We start from the raw sequence: 22,979 nt of genomic DNA, 5'->3' as shown, positions 1-22,979 counted from the left end.
TAAAAAAAAATTAAAAAAAAAAGCAATTTTTTGTATTTTTTATATTTACAATCGTTAAATTCCATCTCATAGACTTGTATTGTTGTGACAAAAAAAGGATGTAGCTTTGATGTTGTATAGAGGTACTCGCGTGGCATGAAACACCACACTGATATCGATGTCCTGGCTGTATTGTTGTTGGATATTATAGAGTTGATGTTGACGGTTGAGTAATAATTAATGTGCTGATTGCAAGATATTGATTTTTTTTTTTTTAATTTTGTATTCATGTTCATTTATCACAGAACAGTGAACCACCAGTAAATGGACCTATAATTCTACATGCCTGATGTATATATATGTAAAGAAAAAAAACTTTATGGCTGACTTTTTTTTCAATTAGTTTAATTTAAAGCAAGCCACATGATTGTTATTATTTTAAATCCCACGGAATAAAAGAATTAATTATAATTGGTATTTCATCAAGCCGATTTATCAACAGGATATAATATATGAAAATAATTGGCCAGAAGTTTTAATGTACTATATTATATATGCACACTTTTATGCTTATCCAATTTTTATGAATACATTTTTTTAAAAATGTGACAATAAAAAGACAATAACATTAAATAAAAAAAAATTACACTTAAGCTGGAGAAAATTCCCTACGAATATGTGTATACAAACAAATTGATTGAAAAACTGTCATTAAGTGGAGATAGACCATAATTGATTGTCATATTGTGTGGGTTTTTTTCCTGCATATATAGCTTCTTAAGCTCTGTAAAAAGGACATGGATGTAAATTATTTTTTATTATCAAGATTTAAATTAGTACACAAATTGAATTTTTATGAGTGTGAATTTAATTTTTTTTTAACTACCAAGAGTTCCATAATTTTGATTATAATTTTCCATTTGCTGGGTTTTTACTTTACTTTTGAAAAGCAAAATGTCAAAAATATGTTTTGATTTTGCATGTTAATATCTATTTATTAACATGTAAATATTATGTAATGATTTAGTCTTTAAGATCAATAAATTTATTTCATTAACATTTTGAGCAGATTAAGTATGGATCGGATTTCCAGACCTATTAAAGAACAGATGAAATTTGTGTCTAGACATGATGGGCTTTTCTGTTATCTTAGAAAAAGTTTGAATTCCTTTTTATATTGCGGAAAACATCATTACCCAGGAAAAACATAAAAATGAACTATTGGGAACGTTTTGATTTTACCAATTAGGAATTGGTTTTTGAGGTCCAAAGCTACTATATTTAATGCAAGATGGGGCTTTTTAATAAAGTCTCACTTTGTTTTACATGAAAAAAATTGAAATTTTGAACCGGTCTCTGGTAATTCTCCGGACATGGATTCTGTAGAAACGGTTTTTGGAGATTTTTAAAAGATAAGTTGAAAAAAACCTTATAGCAGTCGAAAATTAGCTGCTGAAAAGGCTTTATTTAAGTGGCAGAATGATAACAAGCTCAGAACTATATTTAAGGCGCTTATTGCAACAAAATACAAACATAGATACAATATTTTCAATTTGCTAATCGAAAAATCTTTAACAATTTTTCAAAGACTGAACATTTAAATTTGCTAATTTATGTAAATAATTATTATTTTTGAAAGCAAAAATGGAATAAATTACACTGGTCGGCAACGAAAATAGAGCAGGAAGCAAACCCTACTTTTGTGTGCTGAGTCCGAATCCGAAGTCAAAATTTCACTAGCACGTCACGTTTTCGAAATACTTGAATATTAACAGGTCAAAAACGCTTTTTTTTTGGGTACATTTGACGTCAAATTACATCACCGTTAAGAAATTTTTTTTTGCAAAACTACTTATGCAATCTCGAAACACCATATTAAAACGTCGTTAAGGTACTTATTTTTTTAAAAATTATTTTTTTTCTCGATGATATTGAAAAAAGAAATTTATGATAAATACCTCAAAATCGTGTTTGTTTTTTTCCAAAGTAATGAATGGTTTTTTGAACCAAATTCTAGTTGACGTCTTCTGATTTAGACTTAAAACAAGCAACATATTACGGAAAAATATATATTTTTTACTATAGGTACATCAAAAAGAACTTAATTGAAAATGTGTAGTGTAGCTCAAAAACTAGACGTGATAGAGTAAATCTGTAAACAGTTTTGAATTCAGCATACTGAAGTCAATTAAAATCACCTTACAAAGTTCTTGCTCCCGACTTTTTTTGTTTTTTGTCGACCAGTGTTATTGCTGTTTTCGCGGACTTTTCTTTAATAAATAAGTTTTCACTAAAAAAATCACGAATTTTTTATGTTCCCTTAATTTTTTTGGCTATTTTAAATTATAATAGTATTTTTTAAAATTATTTAAATTTTTTAGACTTGACAAAAAAAATTTTTTTTTCAAACATAGACCTAGAGCCAACGAAGGAAGAAATTTAGTCGAACTAAGATTTTGGAGAGAATTTTTTATGGGAGTTAAAATTTACACTTCATGAAAAAAAAAAATTGAGAAAAATGTCAACAACTTTTAATTTTTTATTTTATTCTTCAATGAAAAGGGTAGATTTTGGATAAAATATTGTGAAAATAACATTTTGTGAATTGTTTAATTTATTTGTGAAAAAAATGTCTAAATATTTATCAAAAAAGTTGAAAGCGAAAATAAACCTTAAAAATGCATATTTTGATAGCTTTTCTAAATTGATCTGAAAAATCAGAAAATATACTGCTTTAACAAAAAAATGTCACTGTAGAGAACTGAGCGAAATTTTTTAATGTATCGTTGAATTTTTTGTAAAGTGATCCGTTGTTGAGATATTGATAGTCAAAGTCAAAAGTATGGTTTTTGGTTTGATGACTTATATTGCAGTCTAAAATAAAATGCACGACTGGGGCCGCACGTACTTGCTCTTGCAGTTCAAAGCACTTTTATGTTAGCTTACTTGTAGGTTATTAGAGCTGCCTCTGTATACATTTTTAAGAAATTTGGTTGATGTAGGGGAAGAGCCGGCATGGAGGCCAAATGTTCGTTAAATAAATTTTTTTTTTATTTGACTTGACTTTTTTGAGAAAAACTAAAAACGTTGTTTTACTGCAATTACTTTGAATATTACGTATTCAAAATTTTATCAAAATCATTAGAGCGGTTTTTGAGAAAATTGCAATAACTCCATAATGATGTACGGGAAGAGCCGACATCCGCGATTTAAAAAAATGTAAAGACCATATTTCCACTATCCGTATTTTTTGAGAAAAACTAAAAACGCAGTTATGTTAGAACTATATACAGCATTACGTGTGTTAAATTTAATCAAAATCGTTAGAGCCGTTTTCGAGAAATTTGCAATAACTCGAAAATTTTGTATGGGAGGTATACGTTCTAAGCGAGATATTAAAAAACAAAAAAAAAACCAACCTTGGAAATTACAAAAAAATCATCTGTACCAAATTTGAAGAAAATCAGTCGACCCGTTTAGGCTGCAGGTTCATGTACAGATGGACGCACCGACGCACAGACGCACAGACCGACGGACGTCATGACGAAACCCACTTTTTTGAACTTCTCCATTATCGTAATGTTAGTTTTGATTAAAACCTCGATTTTTTTTTTGACACGAAACCAATACTTGCCCTATAGAGCAAGTAAAAAATCATAGAAGTTTGAAACAAAAAGAATCTTGAAGCCAAATAAATAGTCTTCCTAACAAAATTTTTAACATTCTTAAGAGAAAAGTAATAATAAAAAAAATTTCTAAAATTTTGGTTTTTGAACAGTTCCAACGATTTACATATTTTACCATTAGAAATAAAATATTTAGCCATGAAATCCTAAAACTAGAAGAATGGCAAATAATGACTTAAATCTGTTTTATAATGAAGGATTCAAAGAATGAGCATAATATTAAAAACCATTGAAAAACAACGTAGTATGTATTTCGTTATTAAAATACAATATGTTGAAATAAAGGCTAAGTCGAGTTTATAATAATGGTTGACAACAAAAGTTTTCCTACTTCTTAAAAAATAAAATTAACTGTAGGTATCTCTTTCTATACCGGTATCCAATTCGTTCATTATTTAAATGTTAATAAAGACAAATTACCATAATTTGTTTCATTTTGTGATCAGCAACACAAAATGTTAAAAGTTTAAAATGAAGGGCCACGGTGGCATATGTGGAATCTTTTTTTCTATTGTTTCTATAGCCAAAACTGAATGAAATTGAAATGGGACCACACTGCAGGCACTAGCTTTCCAATACAAAAATAATTTTCAAAATTGGTTCACTCAGTCCAAAGTTGTTAGGTAACAAACATAAAAAAAAAAAAAAAAATACCGACGAATTGAATACCTCCTCCTTTTTGGAAGTTGGTAATAACACTGGTCTGCAAGGAAATCCTCCTTTAAATAAAAGTATACTTTTTTAAAGGATTTTTGTATGCTGATTTCGAATCCGAAGTGTCCTGATTTTGAATCCGAACTCAAAAAATTGCGGTCAGCTCTGGTTTGTGAGATATAGTAGTTTTTTTTTTTAGATTTTCTAAGAAAAAACTTGATTTTGTGATACTTTAATGCAAATATCTCAAAATCCTCACGTGATAGAATTTTTTTGACTTCGAATTCTAACTCAGCACATCAAAAACTATAAGAAAAGTATACTTTTGTTTCTAGGAGAAACAAATCTGAAGCTTTACAAGGCATTTTATCGAATGGTTTATTACAAATAAGATATTTCTAAATAGATAAATAGTACAAAAACGTACAAATTTTGTTTAATGTATTTTATTATGGTTTTTTTTACATATTTGACTTTTTAAATATAATGGGCGTTGATATTTTATCAATCATGTAGGATTTACTAAAAAGTGAAGGATTTCGATATTTCTGCTTTTTTTTGTAAATCAGTATTTTAAAATATGAGTAAACATTAATGTAAAAGGACATATTTGGTGTCAATCGATAGCCCATATTACGAGGAATAAGTCCTCCAAATTTGAGCTCAATGCTACAAATAGTTTTAATTTTGCACGAGTTCAAATGAATCTAAAAGGTTGATTTTTTAGAAACTACCCACATTTTTTAAAAATAATTTTTACAAAAATGGTACCTGATAGAATTTTTTTGAAACCAGATTTAGATTCAGGAAAGTCTAATCTTTCATAATATCAAAACATTATTTGAAGGAGAAAAAAAAGTTAAATTTTGCAGACCAGTGTAATTAATTAAGAGTCCTTCAAAAAAGTCAAAGTTTATTAACACTTCAACATTCAAATTACACTAGTCAGATTTAATTTCTTATTTAATACTGAGTGGGTCAAAATCTGAGAATACATATTAGAGTAATAGTTAAAGTCTTAAAGATAATATTTCAAAAATTTTATGGATCATTCCTAAATTCTGTTCTATATAATAAAATAAAATTTTGTACAAAATTGTATTCGATTCTCTCAACTTTTAGGAGTTTATTTTGAAGATTTCATGGAGGTCTAAAATATTAAGTTTCGGAAAATTATATTATTTTTTGCTGAAATAAGCTGTTTTTTTAAGTTTCACTCAATTTTAACAACAAGTATGGGTGCCGCCATACTTTTTGCAGATTTTTGATGCTAAATATTATGTTTAAGTAAGCAAAATGGTTAGATTAAAATTGTGGAAATTAAGAACTAATCGGTTGAATTTTTTGACAAAAATTAATATAAAAAGAACTAAAACAGCGTCCCTATTCTCAAGTTATGCTTTTCAGAGCTTACTAAATAAAATCAACAGTCTTTTTCTTTAGTGGTTTACCTTTTTCATAAGAAATAACGATTTTCAACACCTTTTTTTTTTATTTATATTTACTATTTTTATTCTGCAAGGGAAGTACCATTATTTTAATTTATTTATGTTTTTTCTTTTCTTGTTTTGAATTTGTTGCTTATTTTTAATCATAAATGCATTAGTTTCATAAAATGTTAGACATTTTTATGAATTTTAAGTTGATGCTCTACATACAAATTTTAAATTACAATATAATTTAAGTTGCACACTTTTGTTTTAATTTTTTAATATACTTTTATTCATATTAACTATAGTATAGTATTTTATATTTTGTTTTTTAATAAATAATTTTCATAAGCAATTTACATGTTTTTTGTTAATTTTAAAATTTGTGTATTTTAATCCAAATTAATTTTTCTGCTCTTTTTTTTCACATTTATAAGCATTTTAATTTTAAATTTAATTTTTTTTTGTATTATAGTTAATTATTGTAAACTAGCAATTAACATTTACTACTATTTACATGATTTAAATAAAAAAATTAATAAATATTTGTAATAATTATATTAATTTTTATGTTAATAAAATTGGTTCTGTTTGATTTTATGTGTGTAATATTTTTTTTTTTTTTTTTCATTAAAATGTTTTGTTTAATATTTTTGTTTTTTTCAGTAATTATTTAAAAATCAGTTTTTTTTGTTGAATATGGATTGGTTTTTGATTCTTCGTTGAATTGTAGTTTTTAATTTATTCATATTTTTAATGATTTTAATTTTCTGATATGACGTTATTATGAAGAATGAAATTTATCGTTACTATCTGATATCTCGTTTACAAAGTTTTGAAAAAAAAAACAAAAAAAAAAAAAACAGAAACAAATAAATAAGGTAATGACAACTTACCATTCCGTGAATCAGATTAAAAAAAACATATTTGAAAATTTGTTAATTTGTTTGTCAAATCTAATGTTTAGACTTTGAGATTACTTATGTAAAAAGAAGGAAAAACTATAAAACACTAAAAAAAATGCAAATAATGGCAGTTTCGAAATATAAAACTTGTGAATTTTGGTAGGAATGCTCTATATATCAATGCCCTTGTTTATTTCTTAATTTAGCCCCAGCTTTGAGCGCCAATAAAGCTTAGGTTCTGAAAAGAAATCAAAACGAACACATTGTTAGTTAAATGATCACAAAGAATTCAAATGAACTGGCTTACTTATGACTCTTTTTTTGGGCAATAGGCAATACAGAACGATTTTACATTACGTTTCGAATTGGTATATTGGTTGTTTTAAGGATCAGTACTGGTAGATACGAGTAGTTACACAGATTTTTTACTTACAGAAACTGAGTTGGGGATACCATAAATGGAATGGAATAATTTTATTCAAAATACATACACGTAGGAGTGATGCAGGGCTTTGATGCAATGCTTAAATTAAGAATACAAGATGAAAGAGGTACCTTACTTAATTGAATAATGAGAATGAAAAAATGCAAAAAATTAACTTAAAAAACTATCGGATTTTTTTCGAAAGATTTACTGGAGAGCCTTAAATACATTTATAATAATTTATAAAAGAACTATCAATTTGATACAATAAGTTTTAAAACTTAAATTTTAAATTACTTTAACCAGGTAATATCAAATACATCATGGTTAAATCATTAAATTATTTGGGGAGGTACATTATTTTTGGTTGGCACGGTTAAATCAAAGAAGAATTTTGGTAAAACCGACAAATTGTAAGGTAACAACAAGAATTTGAAAAAGCAAGAGTTTTTGACGTCATGAACAAATCGTTCATGACTTTTGAAAACTCAGAAACAAAAACAATGAAACATTTTTTAATATTTGCTAGAGGGCATCAAACCTAAAGAAGAAAACTCAAGTCTTGCTTTTTAGACAATTTACAAAATTATAAAATTAATTCTCATAGAATTGACTTTGATAATTTTGGACTTTCCCCAAAATGACTTATTCACTTTCAATTTTTGAACGAAAAGCTTTTATATAGTCTCAGCTTCAACAATTTCAAAAAATTGAATTTTCGGACTTAAAATTTTTTTTTTTTTAATTCTCTTAACGGAATAACGAATAAAAAAATAATTTACATCATTTTTATTTTAACTGGAATTATTAAATATAATTCTAATTTTAAAGTTCAAAGGACCTCAACTCCAAAGCGTTTCGCCAAAGTACGATAGTGGGCTCATCAGTTAGATGTTATCGTACCCTTACTAAGACGCCTTATATTCTGGTCGATATTTGCAGCATGAATATACTATGAATTTTAATATTCTCAGAGAATTTCGTTAGATTCAGACACGTTGGAAAATGTATGCCCCTGGTCAGGCTGGAATCAATTGGCAGTGGCCGGCGGCGGGCCCAGACATAGTAAGAAAAATTCTCAGGTCAGTTTTCATGTATTATCAAAAAATACCGTATTGTAAAAAAAAGTTCCCTTAAAAGTTGGTGTGTTCAATTTTCTTTTCAAAATGGTGTAACATTGTTGAGAATATTCCATAAATAATTTAATTTTTGTACCCTTTCAGAACTGAATTTGCGTTTTTAGAAGTAGTTAAGTGCCGATTTTTCAAAGATAAACAAGCTGAAATAATACTCTAAAGATACTCTACGGTTCATTGAATTAGAGTCATGTAAAAATTTTTAATACTTAGTTGGGCAAAAAAGTTATATTTGCTTTAAAACTGATGCAGCTGAGTTAAAATTTTTGAATGCACTTGTTAGCAGGGTTATTCAAGGTTTCGTATCAAAAGACAAAAATTGAGAAATCTTAAGATTTGTAGTCACGGTACATGAAAGACCGTCACAGGGTGACCATTTTTTCGATTTTTTTTTTCGAATGTCCATAACTCCCAAAACATATGGCTTCGATTTTTTTAAATATTTTTCTGATAACAGTCACCACCTAACCTATCTACCGTATTCATTTCGACGTTGACTTTTGGGACAAGCTTTATATTCCGAAATTTTATAAAATCCAGAATTTAGTAGTTAAAAATTCTGTAAATTGAATCGGAAACTTCACTTCCAAGTTTTGTAAATAAATAAAGAAAAATTATTCCAACTAAACAATTTCGAAACCCATAATTATTATAGAGGCCTACAAAATTTGAAATTTACAGATTTCTAAAGCACAGAATTTCTAAATACCCAGATCAAAATTTTGAATACGAAATCTTCCAAACGAGACATTTTTGAAATTCTGTAAGAATAATTTGTACCAAATTTTGAAAAACAAAAATCTTTAGGTACACCGGTTAAGAAATAAGCATCGATGAAACGATTTGTGTTATGAAGAAATCGCCTCATTTTACATTTCCATCAGAGTTATCTAAGTTTTGATTTAAGTCTACAAATTTTGAAACTATGAAAGAAGCACTGACATTTTTGATTCTTTATAAGATTATAAGATTGTCTCCGTAACTTAAGAGCAAGCAAAATTCTATTCAACTGTTATAATTACAACTGCAAATTCTATGACTATTAAAAGTATCATTTTTATAACAAATTATTTAAACTATTAAATTTTTCAAATTTTTTCTTAATTTTGTATTTTTAATATAAATAAATAATTTCTAACAGCTCAAATAAAAATTGTGCCCTATTGATCGTTAAAAACTATAAAAGCTCTTTTAAATTTTTATCCACTGAATCAAAATTGCCAATCGTCAATTAAACGAATTCGATATCTTAAAAAAAAAAAAATAAACATAAATATGTAAGGAATGCAAATATGTATATGCAGTGCGATGTTTTATTCGATTTTCTGAATTTATTAATTTTAATTCACTTTTTTTTATTATGAAAATGGCGTTTTAATCCCTACAATTATTATTTTTTTTTAAATTCAAATCTTAAAAGCTTAAAGCATTTAACCCTTTTCAAAATCTTGGTGTTTTTTTTTTCAATTTATTTTTTTATATTTCCTTATTGTTGTATCCATCTAAGAGCAGATAGCAATTTAATTAATTATTTCATGGAAACAAAACATTTTAATAAATATAAGGATATGTATATTATTACTATTTATTTGGGTATAAAATAAAAATATACTTTGTACACAAAATTAAAGTTAATTTCATTAAATATTATATCAATAAAAAAACGTTGCCAAAAAGTAAATTTTATAATTGAACGATTTGTACAACGAGTGTGCAAGAACAGGTTTTTTTTTGTTTATATTAGGAATTATTATAATTAACTTATTTAAATAAATAATTAGGTAGAAAATAAAAAAAAAAATATATAGTTTATTTAATAAATATGAAAAAGTATATAGTTTATCGTCATATTAGGTATATACAATTAATTATATTTTTATTGATTTATTTTAATTTATCTTACAGAAGCATAAAAAAGTTAATAGTTTTTTTTTTTTATTTTTCACTTACATAATTTTTTTTTTTTGTTTATTATTTATATTATTGTTTTAATTTGTTTTTATTCATTTGAAAGATAATCACAGTTGTGTGAATTAATTCCATGCTAATTTGGATAGGTGTTGTTTTTTTTTTTGTTAATTTGATATATAAACAAATTCCAATTTTTGATATTTTTTAAGTAGTATTTGTTTTTGTATAGGGGATGGATTGAGATTGAGTGTAAAATTATCCTGCTTCTATCTGATTGTGCCTTGTTTTTTTTTTCATTTTTTAAAACAAAAAATTAATAATAAAAAAAAAAAATATTGACAGATTTTTATTTGCCGACGTGCATGCAACATCTGAAGTTTGCATACAATCAAACTGAAATATACACTTAATTTTAAATTTAAAAAAAAATTTAACAAATATCGAGAACATTACTAAACAATTAGATGATTTTCTAAACATGAATGAAAATATAATAATTGGTGCATTTTTTTTTGTTTTGTTTGCTATATCAACAGTTAGTTATAATACATACGTAATGTCATAATAATATTTATGGAAAAATAATAAAACAATTAAAGCTTCACAGCAATACAGGCTAGAGACAGAAATTATACGATTTTTTTTTTTTTTGAGAGATGATTGTATTTTTTTTTTTTTTGATAAAAATTGGATTTTTGATTGATTGCGATATAAAATCACTAATTGGAATAAAATCAAGGAAAATTTGAAATGCGTACTTACCCTTAAACTGCCACTGGAACGTCTGTCAGCCGTGGCATAGTGTTGAAGTCCTCCAGGTCCAGTTATAGGAACTATACCACAGCCCGATCGAATGCCTTGACCAAGTGTTGCCCTACACACACATATCCAATTTTTTGCATAAAATTTTGTTTGTTTTTTTTTTTATGTGAATTAAGTTTTATGTTTTTTGTTTTTATATTCAGCCATACATTTTACGCACATTTAATTGTAAGGAGAGCAATAATTTAGATTTTTTTTTTTTGGTTTGTTTTTCAATTTGAATGTATAGTGAACACAGCAAGGGTTTATAAAGGTGAAGAAGTGGAAATGCATTAAACGTTTATATATAAAAAAAAAAGAAACGAGAAAAAGAAGAAAGAACAAAAATACTAGTTAATTAGAGTGGAAACAAGTGTTTTCCTTTTTTTTTTTGATTTTAAATTTGTTTTTTTTTTTTTTTTTTTTTTAATACAAGAGAAGGGTGTACAATTTAATGAAGTTTTTTTTTTTTTAGTTTTTTAAAAGCTTAAGGAGAATTTAATGAGACAGAAATTAAAAAAACAAAAAAAACAAAAAAAAAAAATGTGAAAGGAAATGTTCACATGAGAAAAATGTTGATATTTAAGAATTAAAAGTTTATTGTTTTGTTTAAGGTTTCCTTAAAATGACGAGATTAATAACAAAAAAGAATTTAAAAAAGTTAAATTCCTATGTTTATACTCAACTTTAAATGCAAAACCAAAGTAAACGAAAATATAAACTTTTTGATTGAAAGTTTTAGTAAAGTTAAGAGGAAAAGAATTTAGAATGTGAACTAAATGTAAATTATATACATATTTTGCTTTAGGCTATTATAATAGAATAAATACTTGATCTTGTTTTCCTTTACCTATTTCAAAACAGGATTTTAAACCTAATATTTTTTGTTTTGCTAACATCAATGTTTCATGGGTACATACATATTTCGGAAAAACATTAACTATCAAATAGATATTGGAGTGACAATTTTTTTCATAATAGTTTTTTTTTTTCGTAATATCGTAATTTATCTGATAGTGAAATAATGGCTGTTTTATCATGTATACAAATGAAACTAGAGCGAAAATAAAATTCTGCAGCCCATTCATTTCCTTACAGAATAATTTTGTTTTTTTGCGTTTCCTGAACATTTTGAGAAATGTCGCTTAATACATTCTTACGGGAACGTATCGATATATAATAGCGAATATTAGAAAATTTGCAATTCGCAGGAAAAATGATAAGTTCTCATGAGAAAAAAAAATAAGTATCCAAGTGCAAAAATCTAGGAAATGGAAAATCCAACTGAATGTCTGTTGTGCTCCGTTAAATGTGTTCTTTTGCACAAGTTTGACAAGTAGACAGAAGTGTAAATTTTTGTTTGCAAAACTAATTTTTCATTTTATTTTACAAAATTTATGCTGCATATCAATTTCAAATTACACTGTGGTTCACTTGAATAAAGGCACTAATATTACAAAAGATAAAAGCGATTGGTGCTGTGGTTTGGTAACTTACCAGATTTTCGGTTTTGGGTTTTCAAAGATTAACGTATTACTAACAATATTCTAAAAACAAAAACATGATGCATATTGAATCAAGACGAAAGTTCACTGGACTAGCCTTCATATTCATCGAATGTAAATGTTATGGAAAACTATAATTTCTTACTTTTTTAGATGTTACCAAGCATTTTATGTAATTTCTCCACTTTAATTCGTGATTGTGCACTGTGAAAATGCGTTTCCGGTGAAAACTTCGATTTTCTCCTTCTTCGTGGTTAATAATAAAAGCTCTTAGTCCATATTTGGTTAAAATGCACAAATAATATCAACGCTTCACTTTTTTATACAAAAACCAGTTTGTTCCACAGTTTTTAATCATTTTTACTCGATTTGATAGCCTGCCTTTATTCTAGTGAACCACTGTGTTTTGTGAAAATTTGCGAAAAAACGCAACTTGAAGCCACACGGTTTCTGTTTTGGCTTTTTGTTTTTGCAATATTGTTTGTTATAAATTGCTTTTTAAAAAAACACAAAACCTAAAATTTGGTATGTTACCTTACCAAAGCTGCAATTGCTGTTTTCATTTCTAAAATAAGTGCCTTTATTCAAGTGAATCGCAGTGGTATATAGCTTAAGAGAAAAGAGGGTTAGACAAGTCTTTATTAGTCGAAAAATAGAGGGAAACGGCATGTTTTCTCGGAAAAATAACTCAATAACAAATCTACGACCCCATTCCCCAAAAATAGATGAAATAACTCCTCAAATTTGGTATTAAGTTGGGATCTACAAGATAAGGATTTGTTTCTTTTTTCATGTTTACATGTAAATCCTTTTATTTAACAGTGAAATAAATTCCGAATGTTGCGTAACTTTTTGTATACTTTTTCTCTTTACTCAGAGACATAAGTTCATATAATGGATTTGAGTAAGCCACCAAATAAGCAATAGATCACCTGTTTAAAGCATCAAATTCTCTCTGTTATTTCAATGGAAGAAGTCAAATATTGGACCAAACTGTATATTACGGTAAAACTTTCAATTCGAAAATTTTCTCAGAGAATGAACGTAGCACCTCTATTATATTTCAAAATGTAGTTATTTGTCATCAACTGATCTTATGGAAGAAAATGTTACTCATATACACCACAGTGATCGGTGTTCACATTGAACTCAAAAACTAGGCTGTTAAATAAACAAAACTACTCAGCAAAAGCAGTTAGTTTCAAAAAATTATTAATTAGTAGTTATCTGTTTTCTTAAATGTGTATGATATTTTAAATTTGTTCAGCCTCAAAAGGCGTTAAAAAGTTATGTCTATTTGACTTTAAAATTAGTGATTTTACCATAATCTTATGACGTTCATGCTTTTTTGTTCAGTATAATTTAACGTTACTTTAAAGATTTAAACAAATTGAAAAGATTTCAAAGAATTTTAGCAAGTCACCACCAGCAGTATGTTGTTAACTAGAATGTTTTTTTAAACCTTTTCATTTGATTCATTTTTGATATGCTTACATTTTTTCCAGACGAGTTTAATACATACATAAAAACAGAGTTACTTATACACAAAAACAACAAACATCTAACTAGTTACATATTATAGTTTTTTTTCGTCTTCAGAATTGAAATCAAGAATTAAAAGAGAAAAATAAGACATTTAAATGTTGTGAAGTGATGTGTCTTTGGACAGAATAGATTTTTCAAAGTAACAAAAGATCCGAAAAGTTGAAAAATTTTCATAGAGAAACTATAAGAAACAAAAGCACCTAATACCACCTAAAGTTTTTCGAAATTAACCTTACCTTGGTGGTTGAAGATAATAGCAAAAACCCCTCCCAGGTACACCCTTGTCCCATAAAAACATTTAATAAATTAAAAAAAAAATATACGAAAAACATATTGCGACATTTATAGAAAATTACATTAATTAACAATGATGCGAATTATTACCCTGAGATAAATATTTAAGGAAAAAATATATTTAAATAAAAAAAAATTACAAAAAATTAAGAAGAATATAGTGCAAAACAGCAAAAGCAAACACACATGTCGGCATAGCAGTTTTATATTTAATTGTTATCCTCTTTATTTTTTTTTTTTTTGTTTGTCATAAGAATTTTTAACTTTTTTTTTGTTGTATCATTTAGTGATATAGAAAAAAATATTTCTACGATTTTTTTTCTTTTTTTTTTTTAATTTGTTTTGTATTCAATATGGCGCTATGGTTTGATGGATGTGTGTGTTTTGTGTATTGTATAGTCTCAAGAGTTTTTTGGTTTCGTTTTTTGAAAAAAAAACTTCATGTTTTTTATGTTGTAAAGTAAAATGTATAATCTATTTTTATTTTTTTTATATTTTAATGTAAATTCGGCTAACTAGAAATTTTGATTTTTTTTTAATATTTTCTTCGTATTTTTTGATTTGATATAGATAATTTTTTATTCAGTTAGTTTAAATTTTTCTTTTTCTGATGATTGTATCTCTCGGTATTTTTTTTTTTGTTTCGTTTCTTCTACAAAGATAGTTTTGGTGTTTTTAATTTTTTTCAAAAATTGTAATTTATTTTGATTCAATTTGAACTAATTTTTTATGAGCGATAATTTTGTTTTTGTTTGTAATCTTTTTTTTTATCTATATTTATAAGTTCTTTGTGTGTTTTTTTTTTTAAGGTAAAATTGATGATGAATTAATTTATCTTCCCATTGGCTTCTGATTTGTGGGGAATATTCTAGAGTTATCCATCTGAAACTCTTCCATTTGGCAAAAAACAAGATACCTTTGATTTTATACCAAAAGGGATTTTGTTTTGTATTGTTTTTTTTTTTGGGAAATAAAAAACAAGAAGAGAAACGCAAAAAAAAAAAAAACATGAATTAGAGTCAAAACGATGTAACTCTATTTTTTAAATCGCTACAACATTAAATTGAGATATTTTTTAAATATTTTATTTTTTAATTTAATTAAATTTTGTATATTATATTAAAAATGATTTGGCTGAAGGATGAAGAAGACGAATAGATTGAATATTGAATAAAAAAATGACATGATGTGTGTGTGCTAATGATATAGGCCAAACTTAAAAAGGTTTTTATTTATTTTTATTTTATTTTTTTTAAATAAAATTTTGGTTTTTTTTGGTGAACTTAACCTTACTTTTCATACATATAAAATCGATTAATATAAAGACACTTACCTTGCTGGTAGGATGAGAGCATCAAATTCAGTAGCCAGATGCCTTCGTATGATATTCTTTGATGGGGGTATTCCTAAGGCTGTGGCCATGGTATCCCCAGAGAATGATGGTTCCAAAACCACTAAGCCACCGTGCACACCGCTATCTGTAATTATAAATGACGTTGCAAGACAGGCAAGAGAATGTCAATAATGATGGTATCGCTTTAAAATGATAATACACAATATATGTTATTAGTTAAGTTAAGTATGTGGGGGTTGGAAAATAATGTATAATTTTTGTATAGTCTTGAGGACAATATTGTCAATATAATATTGTTGAGGTATTATAATATGTTTGAGTTTGAAGGTAAAGTGAATTTGCAATTTCATAATGTTTGAACAAGTATCTTCGATCTATAACAGATATGGTATAAGAGGGTTACTTCTTGTGTTGTTAATATGGTGAATGGTGATACCATTAAGGAAATTAATATTGTTCCTCAAACCATTGAATAAGAGACTTTAGGGTTAGTGTAAAGTGTGTTGTGGAAAATTATTTGGTATCTGAATATCTGTGAGAGTAATTTTTATAAAGTCAGTTAGCATAAACATAATTTATTTTTTCAAGTATATGAAAAAAGACTTATTAATATCTATTAAATAAGTGAATAAATAGATATAACTTTTTTTAGTAAGGGCCAATTTTTCAATAGTCAGTTAAACAGTCAGTTAGTACTTATTCCTAAGGATAGAGAAAAAATCAATTTTTCAACAAGCAGATATAGCTTATTCCTAAGAATAAAACTATCTGCTTCTTTCGGAGACGAATAAAAATTATTCTAAGGAATAATCTCAACAAAAATATTGTGTCAGTTGTCAAAGCTGTTTTGAAAGAATTTTTAAAAAAATACAGTGGAACACAAGAAAACAAAAACAATCATGAATAAAAATGACGTTTAATTTTAAATATTTTTGAATTTGACAATTTTTTTTTGTTATTCTGTAAAATAAATTATTCTTGATTGAAAAATTCAATGTTTTTATCTGACTGTTTATGAGCCTAATAACTTTATTCGTCGAACAGTTAACTGACTGTTTATTAGAAGATTGAAAAATTGGCTCTAAATGAAATCATTTCAAAAAGTTAAAAAGGGTCAAATAGAAGAAGGGCTTAGGTACAAGTTATTTATTATTTGAAATGAAAAAAATTGATATGTTATTTCTCAGAAATCAACATTTAATAATGAAATTTCGAAAAAAATCATGGACCCTTTTTCCAAAAATTAATTTTTCAACAAAAAAAAAAGAATGAAATTAAAGATACTATAATCTAAAAATGTGTTTTTTGAAAAATTAAATTATTTCTAATTTATAGTGGCTAAAACGGTTTTTTGTATTAAAACATCAATTTAAATCATTTGGTTTAGTTAGAATTCGAGACATTTTTACTTGCGATATAGGTACATGAAAAAATATCCCTTAGGATTCTGGAATTATCACAAAAGATAACAACATTTAATTGCTTAAATAAAAGTAGGAACAAAAGTTCAAATTTACTGTTTACTTTCCACGATAGTACATTCAAATGTACCTAGTTATTTTGTTTACATTTTATTAATTCTCCCCTTTGCCCGGAAGTCCGTTTGTCTGTCTGTCTGTCTGTAAGTCTGTCTGTCAGTCTGTCTGTCTGTATAAGGAGCTACAGCCTAAACGGATGGACCGATTAATGTCAAACTTGGTATGTAGCGTTATTTGGCGACTCTCCAGAGGGGTTTTTGGAATTAATTTTTTTTGGACGAAAAATAACGGTACTTGTCATATACCGATTTTAGTAAAATTGAAATATCTCGAAAACGGCTCTAACAATTTTGTTTAAAAATTTCAAATGTTAGTTTTAAGCTAAGGTCTATCTTTCAATGAATTTTTTTTTTTTGAAAATCATTATTAACGGTACCTGCCATAGAACGGTTTTTTTCAAATCCGATTATATCCGAAACTACTTATTCGATTTCAACGAAACTTTTTGTGAAGAAGCATTTATATAATTTAAATATAAACCAAAAATAAAATTTCCAAAAAAATTATTTTTGGATTTTTGAAAAAACTTTGAACATTTTTTTTGAAAAATCAAATTTTCGAAAACGGGACATTAAATTTTTTTGAAATTCTTTTTTTTTTATGTTGATTAGTGATTTCTACAAAATGGCATACCAATTTTATTTTAAAACTTTTTTTCCAAAAAATTATTTATAAAAAATTAGTTTAGTTTTAAAAAACGGCTCTAACGATTTTAAAAATTTTTTTTCTAAAAATGCATGTTAATATATCAATCAAAACTGCATACTTGTTTTGGAAGGCAATTTTAATTTCAGATTTTATTTTATTTTTTTTTTTAAACGAATTTTATTTTTTTTTTCCAAATTTCTATATAAAAAGTCTTAAAAATTTAAGCAACTTTAACTCTAAGAGCAAGTTCGTGCGACCCAGTCGTGCATTTTATTTTTTATTATGGTTATGCATAGTTCACGTTAATCTAAATATTAAATTTCAATTTCACCTTCTGGAAATTTCGCAAAATCTCATAGGTAAGTATCAATTTTGACAAATACGCTTCATATAGACTTATAGATTTTTTATTTTGAGAGAAAAAAGATTATTTTATTGTATGGCTCATTTTAATCGCCACCGGGTTTTAATTTGGGGATTTTCTTTAAAGAAAATATCTCTTTTTTGAAGGTATTAACCTCTAAACAAAGTAAATCATTTGATTTTTTGGGTAACAAAATTTTTTGGAAAAAAAAAGAATCATTATGGTGAGAGTCAATTTTTTAATTTTTTTTGTAAAAAGGTTTCAAAAAAAAAAAAAATATGCATACAAAATTCCAAAAAATTTAAAAAGGATTTATTTGATAAGTCCCAATTTTTAAAATTACGGCTACTCAGACCCTTCCGTAATTTTTTTTTTTTGTAAAACCGTTTGAATTGTTAACGAGGACATAAGAAATCAAGAAAAAGATTTAGGTATTGTGACATGTTTCGTTAATAACGGCCCAAAAAATGTTCTTTTATTGCAAAAGTAGAACCAGTCACGTTACACATTTGTGCCCTTAATTATGAAAGTGGAGTAAGTCACTCCTAAAAAAAAAACGATCAAAGTTTATTTGAAAGTGAAATAGACGACCTCTATCTTTGCAGGCAATTAATACATCAATAGACTCTCTTCTATAGAAAAACTGTTGGACGCCATCGCCGAAACACGAACAAAAATTTTGACTATATTTTAGTCTTATTTAATAATTTACATTCAAAGTGCTTTTGGTATTTTTAAGTAGGTATTTGAGTAGGGTAGCCCGAAACCATGTTTTTTTTTTTTTTTGAGATGGCACTCGAATTTTTTTTTTAAGTAAAAGTAAAATTATTTTCTAGATTTTTTATATAGGTATTTGAATTTTATAACTAATTTCAAATGATGTAAGGTTTTGGTTGCATTTCCAACATTTTAATGTCAAACCAAACTATTCAATTTGTATGCTGATTCCGAATCAAATTACACTGGTCTGCAAGGAAATCCTCCTTAAAATAAAACTATACTTTTCTAAAGGATTTTTGTATGCTGATTCCGAATCCGAAGACAGAATTGACCTAGCACGTCACGTTTTTTTTTTTTTAAATATTCTCGTTAGAAAATCTGAAAAAAAACATTTTTTTGCTGTTTTCTAAGAAATATTTTGGCATAATGTAATATTTTTCAATTAAAATTGACGGTTTATGAAAGAAATTATTTTTTTCTTTCAAATTCAGTTTCAATCTTCTCAATATCTCTTTTTATCTCCAAGATATCTTAATTTAAGTAAGTTTAGTAGGTTTGGCATATCTTACCATAAAAAATACTGATCTCTTAAAATTAATATATCTTTCTCCTTAGAACAAAAGCATACATTTTCTAATGGACTTTAGTGTGCTGATTTTGAATCTGAACTCAAAAAATTTCGGTCAGCTCTGGCTTTTGAGATATTGTAGTTTTTTTTTGAGATTTTCCAAAAAAAAACTTGATTTTGTGATACTTTAATGTGAATATCTCAAAATCCTGACGTGATAGAATTTTTTTGACTTTGGATTCTGTTTCTAGGAGAAACAAATCTGAAGCTTTACAAGGCAGTTTATCGAATGGTTTATTACAAATAAGATATTTCTAAATAGAAAAATAGTATATAAAATTACAAAACACGTACAAATTTTGTTTAATGTATTTTATTATGGTTTTCTTTACATATTTGACTTTTTAAATATAATGGGCGATGATATTTTACATTTTCTTTAATTAAGGTGTTTTTGTTCATGTAGGATTTACTAAAAAGTGAAGGCATTCGATATTTTTCGTCTTTTTTTGTCAATCAGTATTTTAAAATATGAGTAAACATTAATGCAAAAGGACATATTTGGTATCAATAGATAGGCCATATTACGAGGAATAAGTCCTCAAAATTTGAGCTCAATGCTACAAATAGTTTTAATTTTGCACGAGTTCAAATGAATCTAAAAGGTTGATTTTTTAGAAACTACCCACATTTTTTAAAAATCATTTTTACAAAAATGGCAATTGATAGAATTTTTCTTCAACCAGATTTAGATTCAGGAAAGTCTAATCTTTCATAATATCAAAAAATTATTTGAAGGAGAAAAAAAGTGTTATCTTTCATTTGACATTAAATTTCACCTCTCTCTAAAAAGCTAAGTAACTTGGCCATCGCATTTCTGACTACGTATTTCCGAAGATCTAAACTCAAAATGAAGCCTTAAGGATTGATCAGACGTATGAGTTATTCAAAAACTATATATGTAGGAAATTGTATGACCTACAAGTTTTGCATATAATACATACATATGTTATATACCTACTTTTGGAGCTTTGGTATATCGTTTGAAAGTTAAAGGCGAAAAGCGATATTTCTGAATTTAAACCTTGAATACTTATAATGCTATCACAATTCGCTTATGGGTTTTTAAGGTACGTAATGAAGAAAATTGCATTGGCCTTTTTTTAATATTACCTAGGTTTTAATTTACACTAAAACTATAATAAAAGCTGTATATCGCAAGTCCTATGCAAATTATATAGACCGTTGACTGAATTGAAAGTGTCAATTCACATTTATTTAAAATTAAAAAACAAAAATATCTCATTTCAGATAACAATCCTTAATTCCATTGAATGTAATTACAATTCTTTTATATCCTTATAAAATTTCAACCACACTTTTCAAAATAAATCCACAAAAATCTGTGATTCACCAAAATTAGTCAATCAACTTGATTTCTAAATTTTATTTCAATACTAACCCCAAAACCAATCTAACTCTTGATAAACAATACACAAAAACAAAACAAAAACAAATCCAATTTAATTTTACCTTTCAAGTTTTCAGCATATTCACCCAAATCGATTGACCTAGCCCAACGTATAAAGCGTTGATTTGTCCACACAATTGGATCTGTATCAACTGATTCTGATTGAACTCTACGCATCGCCAATGTTTGTCTATCGTATTTCACAATCCGCAGGACATGGATACCTAAATTTTTTCAAAAAAACAAAAAGAAAAAAGGATACAAAATAATCGGATTAGAAAAACTTTTTGTTCCACTCTTTCTCTCTTTTGCATTCAAAAATTCAAATGAAAAGGAATAAAAAAACAAAAAATAAAATTGAAATTGAAAAGAGTTATATAGCTACCGTGCACTATGCTAGCCTGATGGAATTTCCTAGTAACACCTAAAAATTTCTCTAATTCTTTTTTCGATAGCGTATCTAACATTCGAGCATCGACCAGTGAATGCAAAAATGATTCAGTATACTGCGGCAGACCAATATCTGGCAACCATTCCGATGCTACCCATGTATGACCGAGTTGGGTTATCAGTGGATATCTAACCAGCTCGGGACGTCGTTGTTCCTCAATGGCTAAACGTAGTTTTTTCTTATGCATCGGATGTGCTAAACCTAGACCGGTTTCCAGTTCGGCGTCATTTAATTCGAGCAGGACTTTGCCACTTTTGACATTTTCGGAACATCTTGAGCTGTATTGAGGCATACCGAGAGCTACTTCAAGCCAAGCGAGCACTTGCGAAGCTCGCCAACGTTCCATAGGGACTTGTGAGGCTTCACGGAGTAAACGAAGTTTTTCAGCGTAACCTTCTTCGGTTAGGGAGTTCCATGAGTAATCGGAATCTTTTTTGAAAAATAAAAGAAAATTTGTAAATATTGAGAGGAAATAGACCAGTGCCAATAATTTTTGAAAAGAAAAAAATTATTAGCAGCATAAGGGTGGTGGGAAAATTTAGGATAAATGGTATATGAAAGGGGAAAAATAAATTGCCCACAACCAAATTGGCGGAAAGGGGGTGGATGGGCGAAAAAGTGGGGTGGGTGTCAAAAATCGTGTTTTTCAAACCATATTTTCATATACCTAACCTCAAAAATATTGAAAAAAATACGATATTTTGGTTTTTATTTTTATTTTTACAAAAATTTTAGGATTTTAACAAAACCTGGTTAAAAATTACTTTGTTATGTTTTTTTACCTGTTTGAGCAAAAAGTTATTAGGTATTTGGATTTTTGACGAATTTAATTTGAAAAAATACCCAATTTTTAAATCAAAAAAATTTGTGAAAAGAAAGTTTGAAAGGCAGTTATTTAAATTAAAATTTAAAACCTTTTATTTGAGATTATGTAGACAAACTATACTTTTGTGTTAGAAAATATTGAAAAAAATTGAAAATAATCATTTTTTTACCGACTTCCAACAAGGAGGAGGTATTGAATTCGTCTGTATTTTTTTTTTATGTTTGTAACCTCATAACTTTGGACTGAGTGAACCAATTTTGATAATTCTTTTTGTATCGGAAAGCTGGTGCCTGCAATTAGAAAATTCATAAAACATAAGTCGGTTTTGTTTTTCCATGGTTCAAAACTGAGTGTTATGGTTTTTCTGATAGTTTCTAGACCACACTGCAGGCACCAGCTTTCCAATATATAAAGAATTATCAAAACTGGTTATGAGGTAACAAACACAAAAAAATCAAATATAGACGAATTGAATACCTCCTCCGAATACGATTTTTAAGATCGATTTTGCCGAAAATGGCAGTAATATTGGCGAGAAATATTTTTCCATAGAAACCAAATTATACTTTTCTAATGGCCTTTGACCTTCTAAATGTGAATTTAGCATTAGATTGTCTCTAACGTCAAAGTTTTTCAGATATCATTTTGAACTTCGAAAAACACTATTTTTGTTATTTTTTGGCATAAGTCGTTTGAACTCGAAATTTCTTTCAATTCAGATATTTATATGCAGACGTTTTTCTTGGGGTCTCAATAGTAAGGTTTATGT

General features: G+C 27.0%; 1 protein-coding gene across 5 annotated transcripts in view; it reads right to left on the bottom strand.

Annotated features, from left to right (window-relative positions):
* LOC129907322 (kazrin) overlaps nt 1-22,979 on the bottom strand; it is a 186,630-nt gene that overhangs the window by 816 nt on the left and 162,835 nt on the right. For 2 of the 5 annotated variants that reach the window (XM_055983445.1, XM_055983446.1), the window contains exons 10-13: nt 21,319-21,813; nt 20,996-21,157; nt 15,604-15,748; nt 10,888-10,999 (exon numbers count right to left, since the gene is read on the bottom strand). In XM_055983445.1, coding sequence (XP_055839420.1) covers nt 10,888-10,999; nt 15,604-15,748; nt 20,996-21,157; nt 21,319-21,813 — 914 coding nt within the window. Of the gene's footprint in view, nt 1-6,749; nt 6,893-10,887; nt 11,000-13,661; nt 15,187-15,603; nt 15,749-20,995; nt 21,158-21,318; nt 21,814-22,979 lie in introns of those variants that run through there. The other 3 variants (XM_055983448.1, XM_055983449.1, XM_055983447.1) reach the window with 3 other exon arrangements.

This window comes from Episyrphus balteatus, chromosome 1 (genome assembly GCF_945859705.1).
Source record: "Episyrphus balteatus chromosome 1, idEpiBalt1.1, whole genome shotgun sequence".
NCBI lineage: Eukaryota > Metazoa > Arthropoda > Insecta > Diptera > Syrphidae > Episyrphus > Episyrphus balteatus.
This window is presented reverse-complemented; position numbering and strand designations above follow the sequence as displayed.